The following is a 22,251-nucleotide window of genomic DNA, read 5'->3' as shown; positions in this document are numbered from 1 at the left end:
TCCAAAGGTTGGTCTGCCTTGTATATGGTACTAGAGACGGATGACTTTGGCGCGCATGACGCACAAATTTCAAGGAAGTTACTCTGGATATGGAGGCGGTGAAGGTCAATCTAACTGCCGAAGGGGATGGTAAAGAGTCGGCGCCGTGGAGAGCGAGGTCCTCGCGGGTTTAGTCCTTGGTCCGATGCGGCGTCGAGACACAATAAAGCGCAAGATGCTCGCCCATGTCCACCGGCCTATCTTAATCAACTCCAAGTCTTGCTCCCCTCACTGACTCAGCAACGCCTGGTATAAGCTCACGTCTACGTTTTCAGTTAGTAAAGCGTACCAGCAAGCCTTCTGTACTAACTGTTCGAACCAACAATCTTTCTAAGAATGATGTCCACAAATGCTGGAAAAAAAACAGATTCCGCCACCATCCTCCGCGTTTATCTAAGCCCGTCTCTGCTACCCGCTTAGGGTCGCCCATTATCCTCCACTATGGCTGAGAGTATCACAGCAGCCCAACCTGACCCCAATCGGAGTATCAACCAATGGTAACTTGCCGCAAGAATAATTCGCAGGCCATCTGGCAAAACCAGACCGCAAAACGCGTACGAGAAAAGCCATTCTACGCATAAAAAGTCAAGCAGCGTCGGTTCAAAATCACAAAAGAGCTGGAATCCATGGTAGAAGAGGCGGATCCGCGAAAGAGTTGGAGAGCATAGGATGAACAATTAGATCAGATGGCTTTGCTGCTCGGGGTTGAAACTAAAGAAGAGGGAGCACTGAAGCGGTCTGCATACATACCTTGGCCAACATTTCCTTCGTACTTTTTGTACCCTCTGGTCTGTACGATAGCAGCCTATATTCGGTCCGTTTGTTCCCCTGCTTTCGACTTCTAGCAACCGAGCCTGCCTCCGAAGGTTCCTTTGGGTGTTCAAGATAAGATTGCGAGTTATTTGGCTAATGGAGAGTGACGGTGGCTTTTCAATACCGTGCAAGCTTCTGAAATTATACGCAAATGTTTGAGGGGACAGAGAGGGCGAGTTTAGACTGATAGCCTCGAGTCATTTCTATCACCTTTTCAAGATTCCCGAATAAGAGGATCTCGGATTTGTAAATGCAGTGTCACGTAGAAATCAATATCCTACATTGTGTTTATGTCGGCTTTGTACTTATTGTGATGTTAATTGTTGTACATATATTTTCACATTGCGACTAAATTTTAGTACTCATGCATTGTCCGCGCATTGTGAGCCAATACAGACAGGTATTTAGTCACAGTTCGCTCCAACTGGAGTCGTCACAAACTCTAAGGTACGCAAACCATAGACCCAGGAACACCAACTCAGAAATTCAGCTTCAACCTCCTGTTACACTGCAACCAGACACTGAGCTTCAATTCTGCTACTCTGGAGCCAAACTCTCACCCACAACACACGTCTTTCGCAGCGTCTGACAGCATGCTTCCTTCGAACCCTCAAACCCCTACTCATGAGAGCAACGTTCAAGGCGCGACGAACTTGAACAAGGCTAAGTCCCCCGTCGTGCTACAACCCATGATACAGGCGGGAGAACTTGGAGTATTGCCCAAATTTGGGCTGGGAACGACCGCATTACTTGCTGCTAAGCTCGCAGAAAACAAGGTGAGCCGTATTTCTCTAGGAGCAGCGGAGCAAGCACTTCACTTGGTTGATCCAGTTGGCCTGGCAGAACAGATGATACCAGGCTTTCTAGCGATGCGGGCATTGGGCATGCGGTGCTTCAAACGGGATATCACCCCTTGGGTGATCAAAGCTCTGTTCGCCGCAGGGATCTACAATATGGGTAAACATATATGGCAGTGGGCTACACCTCTAATGGAGAAACATCTCTTCACGTCAGTGTCGGTGACCAATCACGATGCACTCCATGGGAAGGTGTCTAATTGGGTATCCGCGATAGTTAGCACCAAGTCCGTCAAACACTTCTCCGCTAAGACTGGCAATGCCAGCGCAAAGGCCGAAATCATAGATACCAACGTGGAAGTCTCTTACTTTGGCGGCGAAAAGGCCAAAATCATGACTGCCGACGAGGAAGACGGTGGTGTAGTGCGGTTCCTCCCAGTGAAAGGCGGTTGCCAATATTTCTGGCACCGAGGTCGCCTCTTCAGGTACAAGAATGAGGTGACTAGGAGAAACACTCAAAACATCCAACTTCATGAAGAAACATTGACAATCTCATGCTTCAGCAGGAATCCGAAGCACTTGCGTCAATTTCTTGCCGAGTGCTGGCAGTTCAACGGCCCAGCCGCCTCGAAGACGACCAAAGTCCACTTCTTGGAGAAGTGTGTGCGTAGGTGCGAACTTAGTTACGACTGGACCAAGATCGTACTTCGCCCAGCACGATCACTGGCCACAGTCGATCTCAACGAAAAGACCAAGCAGTCTGTCGTAGCCGAGGTCGCAGACTATCTATCCGCTGAGAGCCCCCAATACTATGCAAAACGAGGTATCCCACATCGTCGGGGTTATCTTCTCTGGGGGCCACCTGGAACCGGTAAAACCTCTTTTTGCATGGGATTAGCTTCAAATTTCAAGCTAGATCTGTACGTCATCCAGATCCTTGGTACTCCGATGGATGACAAAACCCTGTTGGACGTCTTTGAGCTGCTTCCAAAACGATGTATCGTTTTGCTGGAAGATATTGACTCTGCGGGCATCCGACGACAGCAGATGAGAGACAAAAACGTGGATCCTCGAGCCAAACCAACGCTCACCTTGAGCGGAGCCCTTAACGCCATTGACGGAGCTTCGTCGCCAGAAGGACGTCTCCTGATCATGACAAGTAACGCCCCCGAAAACCTCGATGAGGCGTTGATACGCCCCGGTCGTATCGATCGCCAGGTTTATTTCGGCCATGTCGACAGGGAGGTCGCTTCTAGCATCTTCATGCGCATGTTCATCAAGTCCGCGGAGGATCTGCGAAAGTCCCAAGATGGACCTCTCGTTCTCATCGATAATGATGGTGAAGATGTTAAGCTGAGACGGGCCGCTAGTCTCTTTGCTGGGAGCATTCCAGAAGATAAGATTACGCCAGCTGAGTTGCAGAACTTCCTGCTCCAGCACAAGGATATGAAGGATGCGCTTGCCAACGTGGAAGCATGGGCTACAGCAATATGTGAAGCAAAGGAATCAGGCGCTAACATCGTTGAAGACATCACTGCTGCTGCGACGACAAAACGGCCCAGACCCGCTGTTGCTGACAAGAAAGTCTAATACTAATTTGACTTCTGAATGCGCTCAGATCGTGAAAGACAGTCTCTCTTTTAGTCATATTGTTTCAGCCCCGGACCACGTTCTGCGATAGGCTGATATTCAGCTTGACGCATTAGCATGAACACCCCCTTCTAGCATCTAAGGATGCTGTGCGATAGCTTGAGACATTCTCAGCTACTCTCAATAGCATGAACAAATAGTAGAAACAAAAATCCAAACATCAAACAACCAAACATGTGCAAAATGTCTTTGCCGTGAGCTAATACCGAGTGAGCCTTCGTGACATTGACTTTAGTTGCTTTGCTAGAAAGCTTCGATCTCAAGTGAGTGAGACTTCACCGAAGATCGAGGACCGGGGTAAAGCTTTGAGTGCGCCTGCTGAAACCCTGGATCGCCGGGATAATCTAGAACTCCACATCCTCGCGACAGCAGCTCAGAAGAACCGCATCCCACCTGACCCCTGATTCCAGTCTGCGCAGCTAATCTGATATACTTAATATCCGAAGTCCATGCCGATGATAGCTGGGAACTCGACGAAGTGTTGACTGTCTCCTCCTTGGCCTAGGCTCAAAGCGCATTGTGAAGCTTTACATTAGCATGAGCAATGCAACACTTCCTCGCGAGATAATAACATGGCTTAGCTAAAGCCTCTAAACTTGCGCTAACATGTCCGAACATCGCAGCACTCTTCTATGTACTCGCAGTCCTCGCCGCATCCTCCGACACCTTCTGTACGGTTATGCGACTAGAGCTTCATCTTTACTGCTACCAGCTAGCACGACACCGCCGCGACATCTCCAACGGCTCCAAGGCCCTCTCTCGCGGACCACCAGGGCTCGATAGGCACGATGCACCCGCGGACGAATACATCTAAGCTGTGAATATTGCGAAGAGGAGCCGTTGAGCCCGAAAGGCGCGAAGTCGCAAACATGCCCAGTGAGTACATCTACCGCCACAGCGAGCCCCATCGTCTCGAAACTAACCTGTGTTGATATTTACAGAGCCTTGAATCCCTCTGCATCTCCTACTTTTGATCGCCGCCTCCGAAAGGACGCGACATCGACACCGATTATCCTCAAACCCGTCTTTCTGCCTCTAGCTCGCCAAAGACCGGACAACCCTGGACGCTTCGAGTACAACCTACATACTGCTCCTACAGCCAAGGAAACCCCGAAAAAAGTGACAGAGCAAACTCTAGTTCGTTCATTGAATGACTGAGAATGTGGCTAACTGAGACTACTAGGTCTACTCGCAACACCAACAACCCGAGCCTTATTAAAAGCGAGATAATTCTGGCAACCAGCCATACGAAATACACACGGCCAGGGCTCTGCGATACCTAGGCAAGGACAGTGTGCAAGGTTGCTGATTGGGGCGGTACGATGAGCTTCGAGCTTCCTCCGGAGGAGCTGGCGGCAGGTAGACTTACACCTAGGACCACGGCTCCATATCTCAGACAAGGGAAACAACTCTGGACGCTAGATAAGTGGGGCTATGTCCTGTCGAAGACCGCGATGTCCAGGCAAAAGTGGCGTCGAAGTTCGCTGGTCAAGATTCAAGGAGTGAGCTGCGAATGTTGGGTTAGGTGTGTTACCAACCTTGGACATCCACACTTCGACGCTAACAGCTGGCCATTAGACTAAAGCTTTGTATGCGGGGTCCCTTCTATCCTCATACGAACATACACCACGACGCTATACTGGTCCCGAATGAGCCTCACCATCCTACATCCATCCACCAGAGACAACATATCGAGGTAGACAACATTTTGGCCAATTTCTGGGTCATCCATTGGGGCACCCCAAATGCTGGCAACCCTCATTCAAAAGGAAAGGTCCAGGCCGACGATAGCTACAGCCGCGGGCTTTTCAAGCTAGATATTAGCCAGAAGACAAGAAATTGAGCACAGGTCCGGTTTACAGGTTCATATCAATACCTCTTGCTGGGTTTTGTGGCGACCAATTGAAACACCCCAAACACTAGCAACTCTCTTTCAAAAGACAAGATGCAAGTCAAAGATATCTACAGCCACGGGATCCCGATGCTGGATGCTAGCTTGTAGACAAGAGCTTGAGCACCAGTCCCGTTTATAGGCTCCAGATCATTACATCTTGTTCGCTTCTCTGGCTGCCAGTTGAAACACCCCAAACGCTAGCAGCTCTCTTTCAAAAGACAAGATCCAAGTCGACGATATCTACATCCACGGGCTTCTCATGCTGAATAAGAGCCTGAAGATAAGAATTTGACCGTAGGTCTGATTCTGAGGCTCAAGATCAGTATATCTTGTTCGCTTCTGTGGCAACCCAATGGAACACCCCAAACACTGGTAAGCGCTTCGAAGAATGAACCCTCTATACTACCAATCTTGGAGTGCTAGCCTAAATGCTGGTCGGAGCACAAAAGATTCAACACTGGCCCAATATTTACGTTGAGGAACATCACATTTTGTCCGCCTCTGTCGTAATCTATGGGTGCATCCTAAACGGAACTTTCTAGACTGACGATTCCCAGGATTCATTGTAATTGTTCAATATGATTGCTTATACCCACGTAGTACCCAACACCAAGACAAAATCGGCACTAATAGTCCTACAACTAAGCACGTGCTTGGAGCTGCTCGTAATATATCGAAACTCCTCAACACGTGATGGATGCACACAAAACATCGATTCCGGTATCCAGGTTCGACATATGCCTTGAGAACGACAGCCCAATGCACCATAAAACTACTATGTTCGGACGAGCCGCTTGTGAATTAGGGCTCGATTTCGATCATACTGCTCGCTATTCTACATATCTTGGGGACCCCCCGCATTCCCATCGATCCTCCAAATCCCCGGAAGACCGTCTCAGAATCGGACTCAGAAACCAAAGGAAACCACCAGACGCTCCATATCAGAGCTCTTTTTCAATCTATTTGCTTGGACACAGCACCCGTCGACGCCACCCACACGGTTCCCCCCAACAGGCAAAGAGAAAGCGAAGTCGGCGCGATTTGGGCTATTGTCTCTACCTACTCGGCAACGTCCTTCATTTCAACATCCTCCTTCTTCTCCGCTGACTCCTCCTTCTCCTCTTCGGAGTCCTCCACCTCCTCATGCGGCGCAGCAAGCACCGCCGCAATGTAGCGCCGTAACGCCTTCATCGTCTGGGCCTTGTCCACAAGGTCTTTCCGGGTCTCTGCGCGTAACTGAGCCGGAGTCTTTCCCGTATCGTGGAAGGTGTCGCGGAGCGACTTGAGCGCATCTTCCCGCCTACCCTCCCACACCTCGTTCTCCAACCCGTACCCCTGTTTCTCCGCTCCGGAGCCGATCTCCGCGGGCGACATGAAGAGCATCATGTATAGCAGCATGGCGTCGATGTGCACATGCGGGACGGAGGTGAGGACCAGTCGGGCGAAGGGTTCGAACATGGTGCGGACGACCTCGTGGCCCATGCAGACCGCGTCGGCGAACAGGACGGCTGGGAACTGGACGAAAGGGGAGGCACGCAGAGCGATGCCGATGGTGCCGATCTGGCGCGGGGACAGGGTGCTCTTGTCGAGGTCCTTGTAGGCCTCGCGGCGGCGCTCGGGGATGTAGATGACGCGGACGTCTGGCGGCGGCTGCTTGGGGGGCTCGGCGGTCTCGTCGCTCGGCTTGGTGTGCGGGTAGAGCGTCTGCGTGATGGCGAGGCGGGCGGTGGGGAAGCCGGCGTCGCGGGCCTTGTTGCGGTCGGCTGGGGAGAAGAACTCATAGTGGTTCTTGTCTGCATCCATTGGGACGCAGGAGGCACCGAGCTGGTCGATCTCCACGATGCGGGAGACGATGTCAACCAGAAGCGGGTGGAACTTGGCCGGGTCGACGACGACCGGGGCCACGGCGACCTCCTTCTTCCCCTTGCCTTTCTGCTGCTGCTTCTTGGGAGGCATTGTCGGTGATGGTGATGGTGGTGGTGAGAGGCCGGTGTTGTGGTGTTTGTTTGGTGAGGAAGAGGCCTTCTGGGCGCGGAAGAGTCTGCTGGGCGATGAAGAGCTTGCCTGCGAGGAAGAGTTAGCCTCACAAGAACGAGAAGCTTGATGAGAAAGAAGAGGTTGGTGTTTAACTTACTGTGCTGGTGGTGGAAGGTGTTGCTGGAAGGAGGGTGGAGGAGGCTGAGAGGGCGTGGAGGATGTGGAGCTAAGAGACCATTCGGGTGAGGGGCCTGTGAAAGCCGCGCACGTGGACGGTCGTCTCACCCCGTTCATCCATGAAGCAAAAAGGGCACCCTAGCAGTGATATGTTCTCCCGAGAGGCGCCATATCTAAGGGTATCAGTTATGGGAGTGCGAATCAGACGAAGTATGGTCTTGTTCTGGCTCCTGGTTGTCACCGTCGCAGCTGGGTTGAGAGTGTGAGGAACTGGTCGCGGTTTCGTATAAGACAGCCTGATATAGGCTGTGTTCACACGATTACACGATTACACGATTCGAAGGCGAAGTTGTCAAGATCAAGGCATCATGCCCTGAAGCTGAACTAGTATCATACTGCTTTGAGAGTTAGCCGCCACCGTCAAAGCCGGCTTGGTTGAGCGGCAAAGACATGTTCACGACTACACGGAACTTCATCCAAAATGGCTCTACCAAATACACTACTATGATCATGGATACGAAATCGCGGTCTCAGCGTTGTCAGTCGGAGAATCGGAGTAGATGCAATCATAATCTGACTGCGTCCTCCTGCCGACGGAGATGGCTTTACTACCTAAGAACTGCTTCAGCGCCACGCAAAGAATTACCCGGAGTTGTTTCGATACGTAGACGGCGACAAATTAGAGCACGACATTGCCGCTATCTAGGTTCAGGGAGGATGAACGAATCTTGCTTCAGAGTCCTGCCTAGCCCACCAATTCTACGTTCCCGGCCTTTCGAATCACGAAGTCACAGCGAGAGTATCTTGTCCAAAACTCGGCATACTACGTGCAGATTGCTCTAGCACTGCGGCTGTCGCTCCAGGATCTCAACGTCACGACACCAATTTGAAGAATTTAGGAAAGGCGATCACGTAGGAACCGTTTTTAATGGGAATGAAAGAGGGGCTTGATATTTTGGAACAAATCAAAGAGGCGAACTCGCATCTCCGATTTTGGGACCACAATCGCGAAGTGATGGTGTTGGCAGGCTTAGGGCTTCAATTGTACAGGAACGATTTACGAGGGATTGGCAGGCCGTCAGTATCGTCTAGAATGGCTTGGAAGGGCCAAAAAATGCCCAACCCCATGTTAGAAACGTGAGGACTCAGATTTTACGCCATTTAATTTCTAAGCTTTCGACAAATGTGTAGTACCGTCTGAAGTGACTCATGAGGGTGAAAAATGCAGCAAAGGATGTTAAAAGCGTAAGGATTCATATCTCATAGGACTAATTCACGAAGGGCTGGCAGGTAGTTATTACCGTCTGAAGTGTCTTGAGGGGGTGAAAAAACACAGTTTACGATGTCAGATTGAAAGGCTTGGCGCCGAGGCCATTTCGTGTCATCAGCATTCGGTTACGCTAGCGCCACGCTAGCGCAAATATCACGTGCAACGTGGGCCCGGGTAAGACATCGGATGGAAAGAAGCCACCTCCCGCACTCGCAGCGACAAAGATTCGAGAAGTCTGCGGCACGGCCATTTAATGCATTGTGAGATCACATATTACATCAGGTCAAATTGAAAGTTATCCAGAATGCATCCCAACCATGTGGCATTCACCATCTCTACACAATGCGTAAGATGTCAAGTCACATGATGAGGTAGATATGCCTACTTTCGCCTTGGCACATGCAAGGTAAATAGACACCCTCGGCGCGATCCCCCTTCTCTGATCACCTCGACGCGTCGGAAGTGCAACACCAATACCCACACCACCATGCCCTTCTACGTTTTCAACCCCTACGCCACCCTAGGCATCCCTCCCAATGCCGACCAGAACGTCATTCGAAAGGCCTATAAGCGTCTGGCTCTACTTAATCACCCAGACAAGATTCAAGATCCCGCTAAACGTGCGGAGGGCGTGGAAAAGTTCCGGCAGGTACAGGCTGCTTACGATGTCCTGAAGGACGACGCCAAACGCGCTGAGCTCAACCGTGTCCCAGCACCCCCTACACCAGCCAATTCAGCAAATGCATCTTCTAAGCGCGCTTCCTCCGAATTTCAAACTAGGCGTGGTCCAGTCAAAGTTCCTAGACCAACTACCCCAGACCCTCGCTTTCCAAAATTCGCTTCTTCCGGTTCCCAACCACATGGCCCACCTAGACAAAAGACTGCAAGCAATGCCTCTTCGCGATTTACTCCAGCCTTTCAGAAGCAGTGGGCCAACGTCAAGTTCGACTTCAGCTTCAAGTTTGCGTCTCCAAAGTATCCAGGTTGTGCGGAGGCGTCTTCCAATTCCAGCTCTTCTACGTCAAGCAGCGTTCCCCCAACTGCCGGTACTTCCAACCAGGTTCCTAAGCCTAGCAATTCAGGTATGCCTCTAGAGTCTGAAGTCCGCCACGCTTCCGCACTCCGCGACGCTGCTTCTGAAGCGTTCGAACGTGCTGAGAAGTTAGCCCGCCAAGGTCGCAAAGCCCGTACGGAAGCCGAGGAAGAATTGCGCGGGGTGCACTTAACGGGCCATCCCACCATGGATAGCGAATATTTGGACGGAATGCCGAAGTATGGGGCTGGAGTGGACTGGCGCCGCGAGAAAGTCAAGATAACGGCGGATGCGTATGGCAAAGCAGCGATCCAGGCGACGGCAGCATCAGAGCACTACCGTCTTGCCGCCAAAGCTAGAGAAGAGTGCGTTGTATCATTGCAGAAAGCTGCAGAAGCGTTCCACAAACTTTCGGCTACCTCAAGTACATTAGATCGCCGACATGATAAAGGTGGGTTCCGCACGAATGAAGCGATCTGCAGAGAGAAGGTGTGGCAGGTGCGAGACCTAATAGCTAAGACTAGAGAGATGGAAACTAAGCTAGGACACAATCATGAGAAGTGGCGTGGTCTCTCCGCTGTCTGGTACGAAGAGCTTGCTAGATAGAGGCTTCAACTTGTATAGGACGGTACAGTATTCCAAGGTTGGTATTAGTCAGGGCAAGATACTTTAACGACCCGGGTAGAATATCAGCGTTGGGAAGTATGCAGCATGCTTACACTAGATTGATAACGTAGACACAAGCTGGCAAGTCTTGTAGGCGATTGCTTTATATGACAGATTGAAAAAATAGGACATCAACGAGATGACAGCCTTGAAGCCGGCCACCCCCGCTTGTAGTAAAGAACTAAAAACACAAATTCGGAAGAGCGCTCTGACCGTATCTTGCAAATTGGAATAACGTATGCCGTGGATGTCGGCCTGGCTTGATGCTCGTGTGATCACTCACCAAGGCAGTGAACACAAATCACTCTTCTGTAGATTCCCCGAACCATCCTCTAGGTATTGAACCGATTTGACGCAACACCTCCTGCTTAGCACTAAAAGTACAGTGCTCAAACTGCCAATACTCAATGAACATGTCCAAAATCTTTAATTTTCCCTTCCGCTCCCTTACGTTCTCCTCCGCCTCCGTCCATCGCCGCTCCATAAAGCCAATACTCAGCCTTCCTCCCCTCACCCACCACTAATTGGAACATCTTAAGTGCTTCGCTCGCCATGTCAATACTAGTGCTGTACTTGAATGCGATCTCCTTCCTTAAACTAGAAGTATCGGACTTACTTCTCAATCTCCATTCCGAGCGAAGGAGGCGCGGATGTTAGATGAAAAAGCACGTCCCGCCTAAAATTAGGGGGACGTGAAAATAAGCGACATTACATACTTCTGACAGCGGATGTCCGAAATATGCGTAGGGCAGGGTGACGGGAAGCATGCGACACTTTTCCTCGACGCAGTTGAACATACCCTGCGCCGAACAGAGGACGTTCTGTCCATATATGGCAGGATTCAATGCATACAGCCTCGGGGTCAAATGCTTGCGAAAGGGGTGTGATCGGAGGAGAGATTCCGGCACACCATGGCCCAGGCATGTTGCGTTTCGGCGTCGAGCCTCTGAGCCTGAGGCGGATGGGAACGTGCTCTTCGGCGCATGAAATCCTCAAATTCCTCCTGCTCTTTCCGCTCCTTCCGTCTCTTCGCCCTTTCGCGCTCCTGTTGAACCTCAAAGAAATGTGCTCTCCAGTCCAGGACATTCTCAAAGGCTTCCCACTCCTCCTGCTCTTGCTGGTTCTCTGCGTCCTCGCAGTTGTTTCGAGCTCGATGAGGATATATCCGGTCGTGATGGGCCCTTTTTTCGCGATCGCCGAGGATTTCGAAAGCCGCTTGGATCTCCTTACATTTCTCCTCGCCCTTAGCGCGCTCCATGGGGTCCTGAATCTTGTCTGGATGATGCTTCAAAGCAAGGCGATCGTAAGCAGCTCGGATCTCCTGATGGCTAGCGGTGGGATGAACTCCGAGGACGGTATAGTGGCTCGAAATGGTGCTTTTGGGGGTGTCGTTTTTCTATGAGAGCGAGGAATGGGCGATTCGGCGGTTCAGTACGTGTCCAACGAAAGGAAAGAAGAAGTGCTAAGTGGTGGCTCGATACGGATGTCTCTGGGGACGTTGAAAGGATCCGACCGGGGTTTTATGGAGTCTGTGAGTGAGCATCTACGAATGCGACACTGCGCGGGTCGGGTTGATGTGTTCGTGAACGTGTAGCTAAAGATTTGAAGAGCGTTGTCAAAATTCCAAAATTAAGAAAAGTGCGTTTCTGAAATGTGGTTCGCAATCAGCGTACCAAGTTCGTTGAACTCTTGGCGAATCGTGGGAATCATCGATAATCCGACCACCCTTGGAACGAATACAATTACGGCAAGGATATTTATGGTTTAACTAAGAATCTTGAATCGAAAGAACACTCACTTTTCGATGATCGTTGGATCACAAGATATGCTTGAACCATGACGTGATACATGAGGAAAATAGGATAGCTCATACCGATTATTGAATGCATTGGTAAACTAAAGAGATCAATCAGTCACCTCGCTCTTGAAGCAATTTGACGCTTCTGTAGAGCCAAGGCTGTGTATAAAGGGCCTTTCGGCCTTCGCAATATCATTGGCTTACTCCGCCGATGTACGATGCATCGATCTTAAAGTCCATCTAGCCTAGTTTTGATCGAACGCAGCAGATGATCTCCCCGTCGTGTCACTACTGAGGCTTCGATGGCGTGAACTTCGCCCGCTCATACAACCACTCGTTCCTCACCATCTCCCAACCCCTTACCCTATCCTCCCACAGCTTCCGCCGATGTTTGACCTCCCCAGCGCTCGTTCTCGCCTCCTGTAACTTCTTCGCGCAACTCATTTTCTGCGCCATCATCTCCGTCTTCTCCGCTCCTTGAGTATGGGCCGCGCACCAGTCGAAACTCTTCAAAGCCAGCTCGAATGCCATCACCGCCTGCTTTCGTTGGTTCAAGGTAGTAATCGCTTGGTCGATAGCACGGCGTCCCGAGCTGATGGCCGGAAGCCACGCTGAAGCAGTGGTATGCGTCGCCTCATAGTAATCGGAAACTGGCATTACATCGAACAGGTGCTTGTATTCATTGGGGTGACCGTAATGCGGTGGATTGGCAGCTACAGCGCGTTCGAGGGTTGCTTTGGCGATGGCGTAGTTCAGAAACGCATCTGCTACGAGACTGTCCGCAGTTCGCAGCGCGGAGATAGCGGTGAGGTGATGGGCGAGGTACATCATCGGGTCTTCTCCGGAGGCGTTAGGGCCTTGCGACGGTTTGGCTTTGTTGTTTGCCTGGGTGTTGGATCGCTGAGAGTGCCGATGTTGGTGTTTGCGTGTGTATTCGCGATCAAAGGTAGCACGCTTGGTAGAATCCTTTAGAATCCCATACGCAGCTTGGACGTCTTTGAACTTCTCGGCCCCGGCAGCTTGTTTGGTGGGATCTTGGATCTTGTCCGGGTGGTATTTCAGAGCCATGCGGTGGTAGGCTCCGCGTATGGCGGCAGCATCTGCATTAGGAGAGATTCCAAGGATGTCGTATGGGCTGGGTGCCATTTTGGGAGCCAGATGGGTGTTGTGAAGGTGGGATGGTGTGGAAGAGCTCAGCGTGGTTACTAAACCGGCGGCCGGCTCAACTAGAGAGCAGATTGATTGGGTTGTTATATATAGAATGAAGCTTGATTGATTGGATTGATTAGAATTTTGGTTTGAACGGTTTAATCCGGATTGGCAAAGTGAATAACAATCGCGCTAAGAGATCTGTGCGCTAAGGCCCTCACCGTGTCTTAACAAGCCAATAGAATCACGGAGTTCCGCCGCCCCGAGGTTCCGCCGGCGGAGGCGGGAGAACACGTATTGCTAGCCTCATCAACCACGGCCCTAGCCCCCCTCTAGCACTCCACCATGACGAGATGAGCTTAAACGGACAACGGGAGTCGATTTCTACGGGTCGAATTACGTTTGAAGCAAATCATTAGATCTTCTAGGCCTCAAAAATGCGCTCCCCTTTGGTACTCCGCGCGACGTTCCCAAGGGACATCCTGAGCCCCCCCTCACCTAGAACCTGACCACCATGGTACTCTCACGTTGCCCTCTACTCTGGGGCATTCCGTAGTCTCATCTATAGGCGTAGTGAGCTTATATAACGAAGTTATACCCATAAAAATCTATAAAAATCACGTCCGTATGCATCCTTTCCGATTTGTATACATCCTTTCCGATTCGTATATATCCTCTCCGATTTATATACACCAATCGGGTCAATCGGATCAATCTCCGCTTGAGGTTTGATTGGCTAGAGGATTGATTGATTGGATTATCTAGAGTCTATACTAATAAACCGGCCGTCAATCCGATTGAGGATTGGCCGGTTTACTAACCACGCTGGAAGAGCTTGAGGGTGGAGTAGTTTGTATGCCGCCAGAAGCGCTTTACGTGGACTCATTTAACTTATCGTCTTAGTATTCAGGTGAATAGAGATTCAATGGCGACATACGGCCGGCGTGATGGTCATGCTGGTCTTTTGACGGAGTTTAGTCACGTGATGCGATTGGGTGAAATCGTTCGGGGAGGACTTAGCGCTCGCTGCCTTTGGATGTGCAGACTTATTTATGTGTCCTACTTGTATGTGGACACCTATGAGAAATTGCTGATCCAAATAGCCTGCTGAATACGAGTCGTCAGAACCTAGCCCTCATAAGGCTGCGTCAAGCTTTACTTCGAATTCGATCTTTTGGGGGAAATCCCACGCGGCACCTTTAGCGGTGACATAAAGGTATCCACACATTCATGCTGGGGCGCTGTATTGAAAACTACGTACTTGAAGCTAATATTCACACCTGAAATCGTATCCATTTACCATCAAAAGAATCCCACCCCATTTCAAATCGATTATTCAAATCAACCATCCTGCGCAGCGCTATCATGACGCCAGAAAGTAATCATAATGGACAGCGCAGCTACAAACCGTCTCATGGGAGGTAATGCGAGCGCCAGTCGAAACTTGTGGCTGGAACGGAGATCGAGGATCACCTCAAAATTCATTGCAATTGTATGTTTTACGCGAACAGAGCTAGGGACACATCTCAGCCTATACTCTTGCTTTCACATTCGCTCGCTGGTGGCCCGTTCGTATATTTGCCTACGCTTCTCTACGATACAATGCCTCGCAATATTATCAGGAACTTCGAAGAAGATGCAATCTCGTCCAATTGAAAATTTATTAGCTCGGGAGGGCATCTCAGCAAGCGGCGGAGAGGTACCTAGACTTCCTGATGGTTCTTTCGGCTTCCTAACGCACTAACAATGTATACCCACATACCAGAAGGTGACGAACTATGGAATACATAAAGCGAGAGACGACCTCGGAATAATGTTCGCCGGAATGACCTGCGTGCTTATCACCACGATTAGTGCTGCTGATCGGACAGATATCAATGTGTTCATAAAAAAGGCCACCCGGAGAACAAGAAGCCGATGAAGCAGTGCTTTGAGCCAATTAATTAGCGGACTGACTGTCAGGCTCAATGCCGTAATTGCTCAAAGCCGGAATTCACTCGTACTCGGACTAGATAAGATCCCTACAAATGTGCTTGAGAAACGTCGATTTGTTAGCCCTCCGTTGGCCGCTAACATCGATCGAGGCTAGTGCTTCCCTCGACGAATTAGTTGGGAAAAACGCCGTACATGTATGTCTGAATAAGCCGTTTCTTGATTTCCAGCTATTTGTCATTAGCAAATCGATCATCCTAGATCTTTCAATTGCCAAGGGCGAGCTGGATGCGGGGTTTCTCCTTGGATTTTCACCCCGCCTTATGTTGTGAGGAGGCAGCTTGTAGAGCATAAGGAGGTCAGTGGGGAGGCCTATCGGCATGGGGTTGTGCAGGTAGATAGGTAGAGGGTGTAGCAGGCGCGACGGAAGCGGCCATTTCGGAGGTATGCGGTGTTTATGGATGGGATAGTAGCTAGTGAAACCATCATGTATATGGAATAGCTAGGAGAAAGTAGTCGCGCTTCTAGATCGTCGGATTACTGAGATGCAGCCCGAATACTTAAGTGTGTGAGACATTCGTGCAAGTGAGGATCTGATCTGACGCTGAGGGCGGGGGGCTGAGGCGGAGGCGAGAGCAGCCAGTCGAGCTCTCTTTAGACTCAAATACACGGCTGACCGGGTAGCAGACGGGTGTGGGACCTTCGTATTCACTCTATTGCCGCGCTGTCGTCGTAGCTGGCCAAACATCCGTGACAGCGTGTCATGTTCGGGAACATGGTGTTGATGTTGTTGACATGGGGGAAGAGCGGCCCCAGCTCCTCCTTGGCGCAATCGCAACTTTCTTTCGACCTCCACCTTCCTTCGACATCAACACCTCCTAGCCACCCATCCTCTTCTAGTCGACACTCCTCTTCTTCCCCTCCTCCTCCTCCTCCTCCTCATACTCGACAACCTCTTTGGGAGCTCTTGGATGCTTCGCAGCCCCCGTGCGGACAGAGGGCGGTCAAGACTTGCTCCAGACATCCCCCTTCTGCCGCGGAAGACGACACACCAAGACAGCAACACTAGCCTCCTCAGAGCTTCGACGAGACCCAAATCGACCGCTGCGCACTCTCGGATGGCCAGCAGGCGAAGACGGAGCTCGTCCTTGATTGAGAAGGCTGGCGGCCGCCGGCCTCATTCAGACACCCCCGACGCCCCACCGCCATCCTCCATCCTTGCATGCATCGACTACACTCTCCCTCGGCTAGCCTCATAAGCCTCCAATAAGTCCTCGATGGCCCATAACTCAAGCTTGTCGACGGAACCGGTCGAAGGAACTCTGCCCGAGCTGCCACTGGCACTCCAGCCTCAACCCCAAGACCAGCAATTCGCGGCCGCTAAGTAGTAGATGGTCCTTGCGTAGCATAAAATCACCCTTGAAGTAAGATCGAATAGCCTTGATACGGTTGCGAGGGCTCGGACTCCATGAGTCATCTTCTCGGGGTGGTGGCATTTCATCGCGATCTTGCAAGTCGTCTGGGTCTGGGTAGGAACGAGCCTAGAGCACATGAACTGGATATCTTTGGGATATGGTAATGGTCCTCCGGCTTGGGGACCGCCCGGTCCGACCCGCAAGGAGGCGGATTACCGTGTTCCCCGGTCTCAGGCCGTGGCTACCGCCCGTCAATGCCATCCCGAGCAAATTGGTCAAGCACCCTGCTAAAGGCCACAACCTGTAGGATGCGTAGGCCATCCTGCCTTTCGGCCATTGAGAATCATTCGGCCGGTAAATTAAGTTGCGTTTTTTCGTGAGTTGTCTCATCCAGCTTTTCGACCTGTCACGTACTCGAGCCCACCGCTTTCCAAATTTCCTTCGTCTGTCAATGTCTTTCCTCATCATCTCGGTCCACTCGTTTCAAACTTCGCATCTCCACTTCAGGTCTTTCTTTCTCCGCCTCGGTGGGTCGGTTTCTTTTCTGTCATGATGATTCTTTCCAGTGTTCGGACCATGGATCTTTCGTCCTAACTGTCGTTACATGTTAGTCAATGAACGTTACAAGTCTTCCTCCTTTCCACTAGGCTCCTTTCTTGGGCCATGCTGTAGTATTCTACTGCACAAAGTACCAGTTCTCCAATCTTGCCGTCGGTCGACGCATTTTCTTAAGAATCCTACTCTCCGTCTCTTTTTCTTTCCGATGGTAGCTTTATCATCCCTTCGGCTATACCATCTCTTTATCGCGCGGTAGTGGACCCAGACTTTCATCTCTTCATCAAATCCCTTTCCTATATCTTACCTCGAGTCAAGGCTGGAATCCATTCTCGCCGCGTGTCTGCCTACACTTCGAATTTCTCCGAGTCGTTTCACAATTAACTTCTTTCGTCGTCCATCTCTTCTCAATGCAGACCTCTTTCATACTCAAAGCCGCTACCTGACGAAACCCACGTCTCGTCTATTCATTCGAGATTTCCGTCGTCGGAACTCAAGTCTTTTACTGTGTCGTCATTAATGTAGTGAGTCGTTGTGTGGTGTTAGTCCTTTCTGAGGATCTGTCAGTCCTCGGAGTGGAGGCAAATCAGTGATGCGCAACCGCGCAGGATGCCTACCACGGTCCAATGAGCCTGGCTAATGTCTGGAAATGCTGGGAAAATTGAGCTCCAGAATACCGGAGCAAGTCCTGAAGTGGTCCTTATGCTGGGCTGGGCTCCCTGATGTTTAGATGGGACGCGTAACTGGACCACCAAGATCTGAGTTTACTAGAAGATGATGAAACGCCAGCACTTGATCCTTGTTTTCAACTGCAATGGTCTCTGCCAAAAGGAACTTTCGAAAATCAGATATAAACCACGTTGGGTTTTTGCGATAACGAAGACAGTGGTTAATGTCAGCGACCCCCTTGGTCTCGGTAGACCTTAACCATGTTGGTGAGATCCAGGAATCATCCAAGGAAACAATCCATCGTGGAAATCATCACGAAGGAAATCAAAAGGATGGGAAGAATGGGAGCCACTTACGTCGGCATGGGCTTGACCTACCCATCATCTCGATAAGTACTAGGACAACGAGCCTACCCACACGAATGTAGCAGTGCTTCAGTTCGACTTTGGCTCGTTCCACGCCACGATAGGAGTAAGTAGCCTAGCTGCGCCGTGCCTAGCAAGCCAAGAAGCGGCCTAATTCGCACGGCATCAAATGCGTACATAGGCACTAGAGTTTTGGAAGTCTATGGAGGAATCCTAAGTGGCAGGCGAACGTGCACAGACTTGTGGCGACGCGGTGTATCGATCCTAGGTCTTGGATATGGTCCAAGATCCCAAACGGATATCCGAAAGGGAACCCCGAGGAATCACTTGTGTTACCGTTTGTGGCTAGGAGGCGACACCAAATGTCAGCGAATGCACTGTGTTCCGCTTCTTAACGACTTTCCAAAAAGAGATTCCAAAGCTCAGAGTAGAGTGATCGAACTCGTGGTTTTTGTCCCCATGAAAATTCCGTTGATGAGGATCTTTCAAGTCTCACGCCTTTGTTTTTCGTCATACTAGAGTGGAAAAAGGATATGCATGTATGGACTTACCATGTCTCGAGTCTAAGCAAGGCCGCGAGAGCAGTTTTCCGGGGTCATGCTTGAGTGTACAAGGGCCTTTTCAGCCCAAATTTTTTTTTGGAGAAGTTTTCCAAGATGTTCGAACAGCCCGGTGTCATCGGATATGCATCAGGAGCCACGATGGGTCTCAGTAGCCGCGGTAGGATTGTTCTCCGTAAGAATGCGCGGATAGTGGGAACTGGCAAGACTTAGCGAGGCGCGCAAGAATCGTTCGATGTGGATGGCTGTAGAGATGCAGGCATTTTCCCGCCGGCGAGATAGGCTCACACAGTACTGGATCATTAGGTCTGGACACACGGGCATACTACTGCTCGGGCTTTGCTCTTGCTCGCTCGACAACACCGTCAAGAGTAGCCCAGCTAGCAGATAGCTAGTCCATCAAGAGACAGCCTACTTTGTTCTGCATATACCTGTACAGCATGCCGGTCTACCTGTTGACACGTCAGCCGAAGCTGTTCCAAAAGCCTCGGGAATGTTCCTTAATTGTGTGTCCAAAATTCAGAGGTCCAGAAAGCGGTTCCAGGTATTAGTTGAAATATATCCAATAATATTGAACGGTGTATCCAAAAAGGAGGACCTCGAAGGTTCAAATTGGAAAGAGAGTTTTGGTTGTTGTCGTCAACGATCCGGAGATCTCGGAGTACAAGATCATCGTAAAGAAGTCGGGAGTTTCTGGAACTTGCGCCGCGCAGAGTACGATTCCGCCTTCGAGACCTGGAGACAATAGCGTACATTAGTCACTGTTCTTCCAAAAGGCTAAAGAAAGACCAAAAGAAGAGTTTAAAGAATCAGAAACCAAAATATGGTCTTCTTGCTTGGTATCACCAACGACGGTCGAAGGCTTCAGAGACTGCGTCTAAAGCCTTAACAACACGACAGACACGTCAATGACGCGCAGGTCTCAGTTCTACCAGAGGGTTTTTTTTCATCATTGAAAGAGTGGCAGCTTGCAAAAAGAACTTCTGGGCAGAACTTACATGGTGTTCCAATCGCGATCAGGCGGGGTGCGTCGCGTTGTTCTCGCGAGGAGATTCTGGCGTCGCTTTTCTCAGAAAATATCTATTTGGACCACCGTCGTTGGGAGCCATGTGCTTCCCATCCCGATTGTGCTAGAGCGCGCGGAGGCCTGCCATCAGGTCGTAGATCTGCCTGAGCCTAAGTGTCGCTTTTTGGTGCGCCCTCATTGTCCCCGTCTTCGATGTTGTTTGTTCAAAGGCGGCGCTTAGCTCGGGATGTTCGTCGAGGGTTGCTGCTATAGGCGGCGGAGGTGGCCTACTCGTGCAGGATCTGGAAGGTGTTCGGCACGGCGCCTGGCGAATGACTGGTATTCATATATGCCCTCGCGTTCGTCGTCGATGCAGTGCGCAGGAGTCGTTGTTCTTCTCGTGCGGTTCCATACGAATTGCAAAGATGGCACTTTGTTCTCTGAGGAGGCCTGCGTTCTGCCACTTTCGCTTTGGATATCGAACACTCTACAGAGCTGCTCAAACTGTGCGATCAAATGCCGACATCCGCCCCACAGCCGGAGACCCTCAAAGAGAAGGAAGCCTTGTCGGAGAGTCAAGCGCATAGTATTGATTCGCCTCGACCCGTACTTTGGAGCTCGTCTCTGAGCGCGCTGCTACGTCGGGAGTACTCGTACAACCCTCCTAGACGGACTGAGGAGCTGCAGAGCAGGATGTAAAGGGTTGGACGCTGCATATTGGAGGGACTCTCCTGGTTGTGCCAAGGGGACGCGATTGCCCAAGGCTCTCAATCCGCTGCACTGCTTTAGAGCTTCAGATATAGTCCGACATGACGACTGTCGGTGCCCTTTGCGGATATGCAGTCGGGGAAAGATACAAGCGACTTCCTATCGGTGCCATTCCAGGCAAGTTATCTTCGATGCCGTCCACAAGCCCAGAGCTTCGGATGGCTGCTGAAGACCTCATGCTGTCGGACGATGGTCAGGTGATGCGCGTAGCCCTGTCCATGGAGGAGCTGGCCGCTTCCGATAGTCGACGAAGAGGCTTGTCGTCATGCAGTCGGTGGTCGATTGTGTCCTTCTCGCAGAGACGAAAGATGGTTATGGTTATCCGCTGGAGGCGTCTCGGGAGGCGTTTCAGCGTACAGCCCGCCCGTCCATTGCGGCTCCTGGAGCCACGGTGCACTGAGTGAAGAGCGCGCCGCCAGCCCGCGTGTCCAGTCGGAAGGGAAACGTCAAGGTGTTGTTCTTCGAAGTCGTCCGCAGGTCAGTCTTTGCGGTGGCTGCTGAAGCTGCGATGCTGGCGGGGTGATATTGATCGGGATGCCTGTGTGGACGGCCGCTCCGCTCTCGATATGCGACCGAGAGTATTTATCGCTATCCGAGAAATCTGACGATCCTCATGTTTCCGCAAAGACGAACACATTGTATTGTCGAGAGGTGGTATTTGAGCAAACATGGTGGGTTGTTGGGGTTTGTCCGCGTCGGAACCTGATGGTGGGTGTTTGGACGTGGGCCTCCTCCGCCGGCCGTTGAGGAAAATGGCCGCCATCTTGCAACGCACGCCATGATGCGATGCTGTTGGACTTGCCCTGGCATCTCGTGGATGAGGACCTAGATGCTCATCTAATCCTCACTGTCGACCATACTACATACCCCAAGTCTGAGCTTAGGCTTCTTATTGCGCGTCCGAGCTACAAGCTCGCGGCTTCGATATGATCTCCAGGATTTAATAAATCGCTGAAGGAGCTCAGACGGCGGCCGACCACCGTGAAGCGCGTAGCTTCTATCATGAAGATCGCAGGCTCTGGAGGCTTACGTATGTCGGTCTTGAGTGACGAGTCGCGGGCCTCTTCCTTGCTCTCGCGGCTTTGGCATCACCTCCTGCCTTTTATCGAACCCCAGAGAGACTCAGACAGCAGCAGAGGACTGTATAGAGCGCGGCCGCACCCCAATAGCAGACACGCCTTGGTCGCAGCTTTGGCAAGAGCTGATTTTGTGAGGCTGGAAAGAGGTGACGATGGGCGCGGCGCAAAACCTCAAAAGTTCCCACCGTGGAGTCGTCCCATCGCCTCACATAGCTACCTTGTGCCTGCGCCTTCCCTCATGTCGCTGTGGGAGAGCCTCTGGCATACTGCCTGGGTGCGCAGTAGTCATAGCTCACCACTCTAAAATTTGGAGTCACGGAGCTGCTTGAGGAATAGGGGCGGAATCTACTGCTTTCCCCGTCCGCCATCGCCACCAGAGCATGAGTTGGCCTTGATTTCTAGTCGTCCTGGGTTCCTGACAACTAGTCCGATGCCTTCTAAACGTCATTGTGGCATTATCAAAAGCATCATAATATCTTGCAGCTTTGGGCCTGTCAGAGATGACCCGGAGGGATAACAATGCTCCTGGGATATTCAGAACCTTCAGCTCTCATAGTGAGGATGCATGTATGCTCGCTTGCGCTTCTCGAATCGAGTCTGTTGCCCCCAAAACACCATCATGAAGAATACAGACGCAAT

At 51.1% G+C, this 22,251-nt stretch overlaps 5 protein-coding genes across 5 annotated transcripts; 2 read left to right on the top strand and 3 right to left on the bottom strand.

Moving 5' to 3' along the window:
- Positions 1–1,679: 1,679 nt before the first annotated feature.
- On the top strand, positions 1,680–3,155 carry BDZ99DRAFT_372515 (P-loop containing nucleoside triphosphate hydrolase protein; the record flags this gene model as incomplete). Its single annotated transcript, XM_033714838.1, has 1 exon — positions 1,680–3,155. A coding segment is annotated over one exon (1,476 nt), but the record flags the coding sequence as incomplete, so codon positions are not given.
- A 3,097-nt stretch (positions 3,156–6,252) lies between these two features.
- Positions 6,253–7,468, bottom strand: BDZ99DRAFT_479623 (uncharacterized protein; the record flags this gene model as incomplete). Its single annotated transcript, XM_033722263.1, has 3 exons — positions 6,253–7,257; positions 7,328–7,396; positions 7,439–7,468. 3 exons carry the CDS (start codon positions 7,466–7,468, stop codon positions 6,253–6,255), a joined length of 1,104 nt encoding a protein of 367 aa, XP_033573329.1.
- A 1,660-nt stretch (positions 7,469–9,128) lies between these two features.
- BDZ99DRAFT_369825 (heat shock protein DnaJ) lies at positions 9,129–9,308 on the top strand (the record flags this gene model as incomplete). The annotated part of the gene is made up of 1 exon (XM_033714798.1): positions 9,129–9,308. A coding segment is annotated over one exon (180 nt), but the record flags the coding sequence as incomplete, so codon positions are not given.
- A 1,870-nt stretch (positions 9,309–11,178) lies between these two features.
- On the bottom strand, positions 11,179–11,574 carry BDZ99DRAFT_479621 (uncharacterized protein; the record flags this gene model as incomplete). The annotated part of the gene is made up of 1 exon (XM_033722262.1): positions 11,179–11,574. The coding sequence occupies one exon, from the start codon at positions 11,572–11,574 to the stop codon at positions 11,179–11,181; it is 396 nt and encodes a 131-aa protein (XP_033573327.1).
- A 1,479-nt stretch (positions 11,575–13,053) lies between these two features.
- On the bottom strand, positions 13,054–13,260 carry BDZ99DRAFT_394458 (heat shock protein DnaJ; the record flags this gene model as incomplete). Its single annotated transcript, XM_033715895.1, has 1 exon — positions 13,054–13,260. A coding segment is annotated over one exon (207 nt), but the record flags the coding sequence as incomplete, so codon positions are not given.
- Positions 13,261–22,251: the final 8,991 nt, after the last annotated feature.

Source organism: Mytilinidion resinicola, assembly GCF_010093595.1.
Source record: "Mytilinidion resinicola strain CBS 304.34 unplaced genomic scaffold BDZ99scaffold_16, whole genome shotgun sequence".
Classification (NCBI taxonomy): Eukaryota; Fungi; Ascomycota; class Dothideomycetes; order Mytilinidiales; family Mytilinidiaceae; genus Mytilinidion; species Mytilinidion resinicola.
This window is presented reverse-complemented; position numbering and strand designations above follow the sequence as displayed.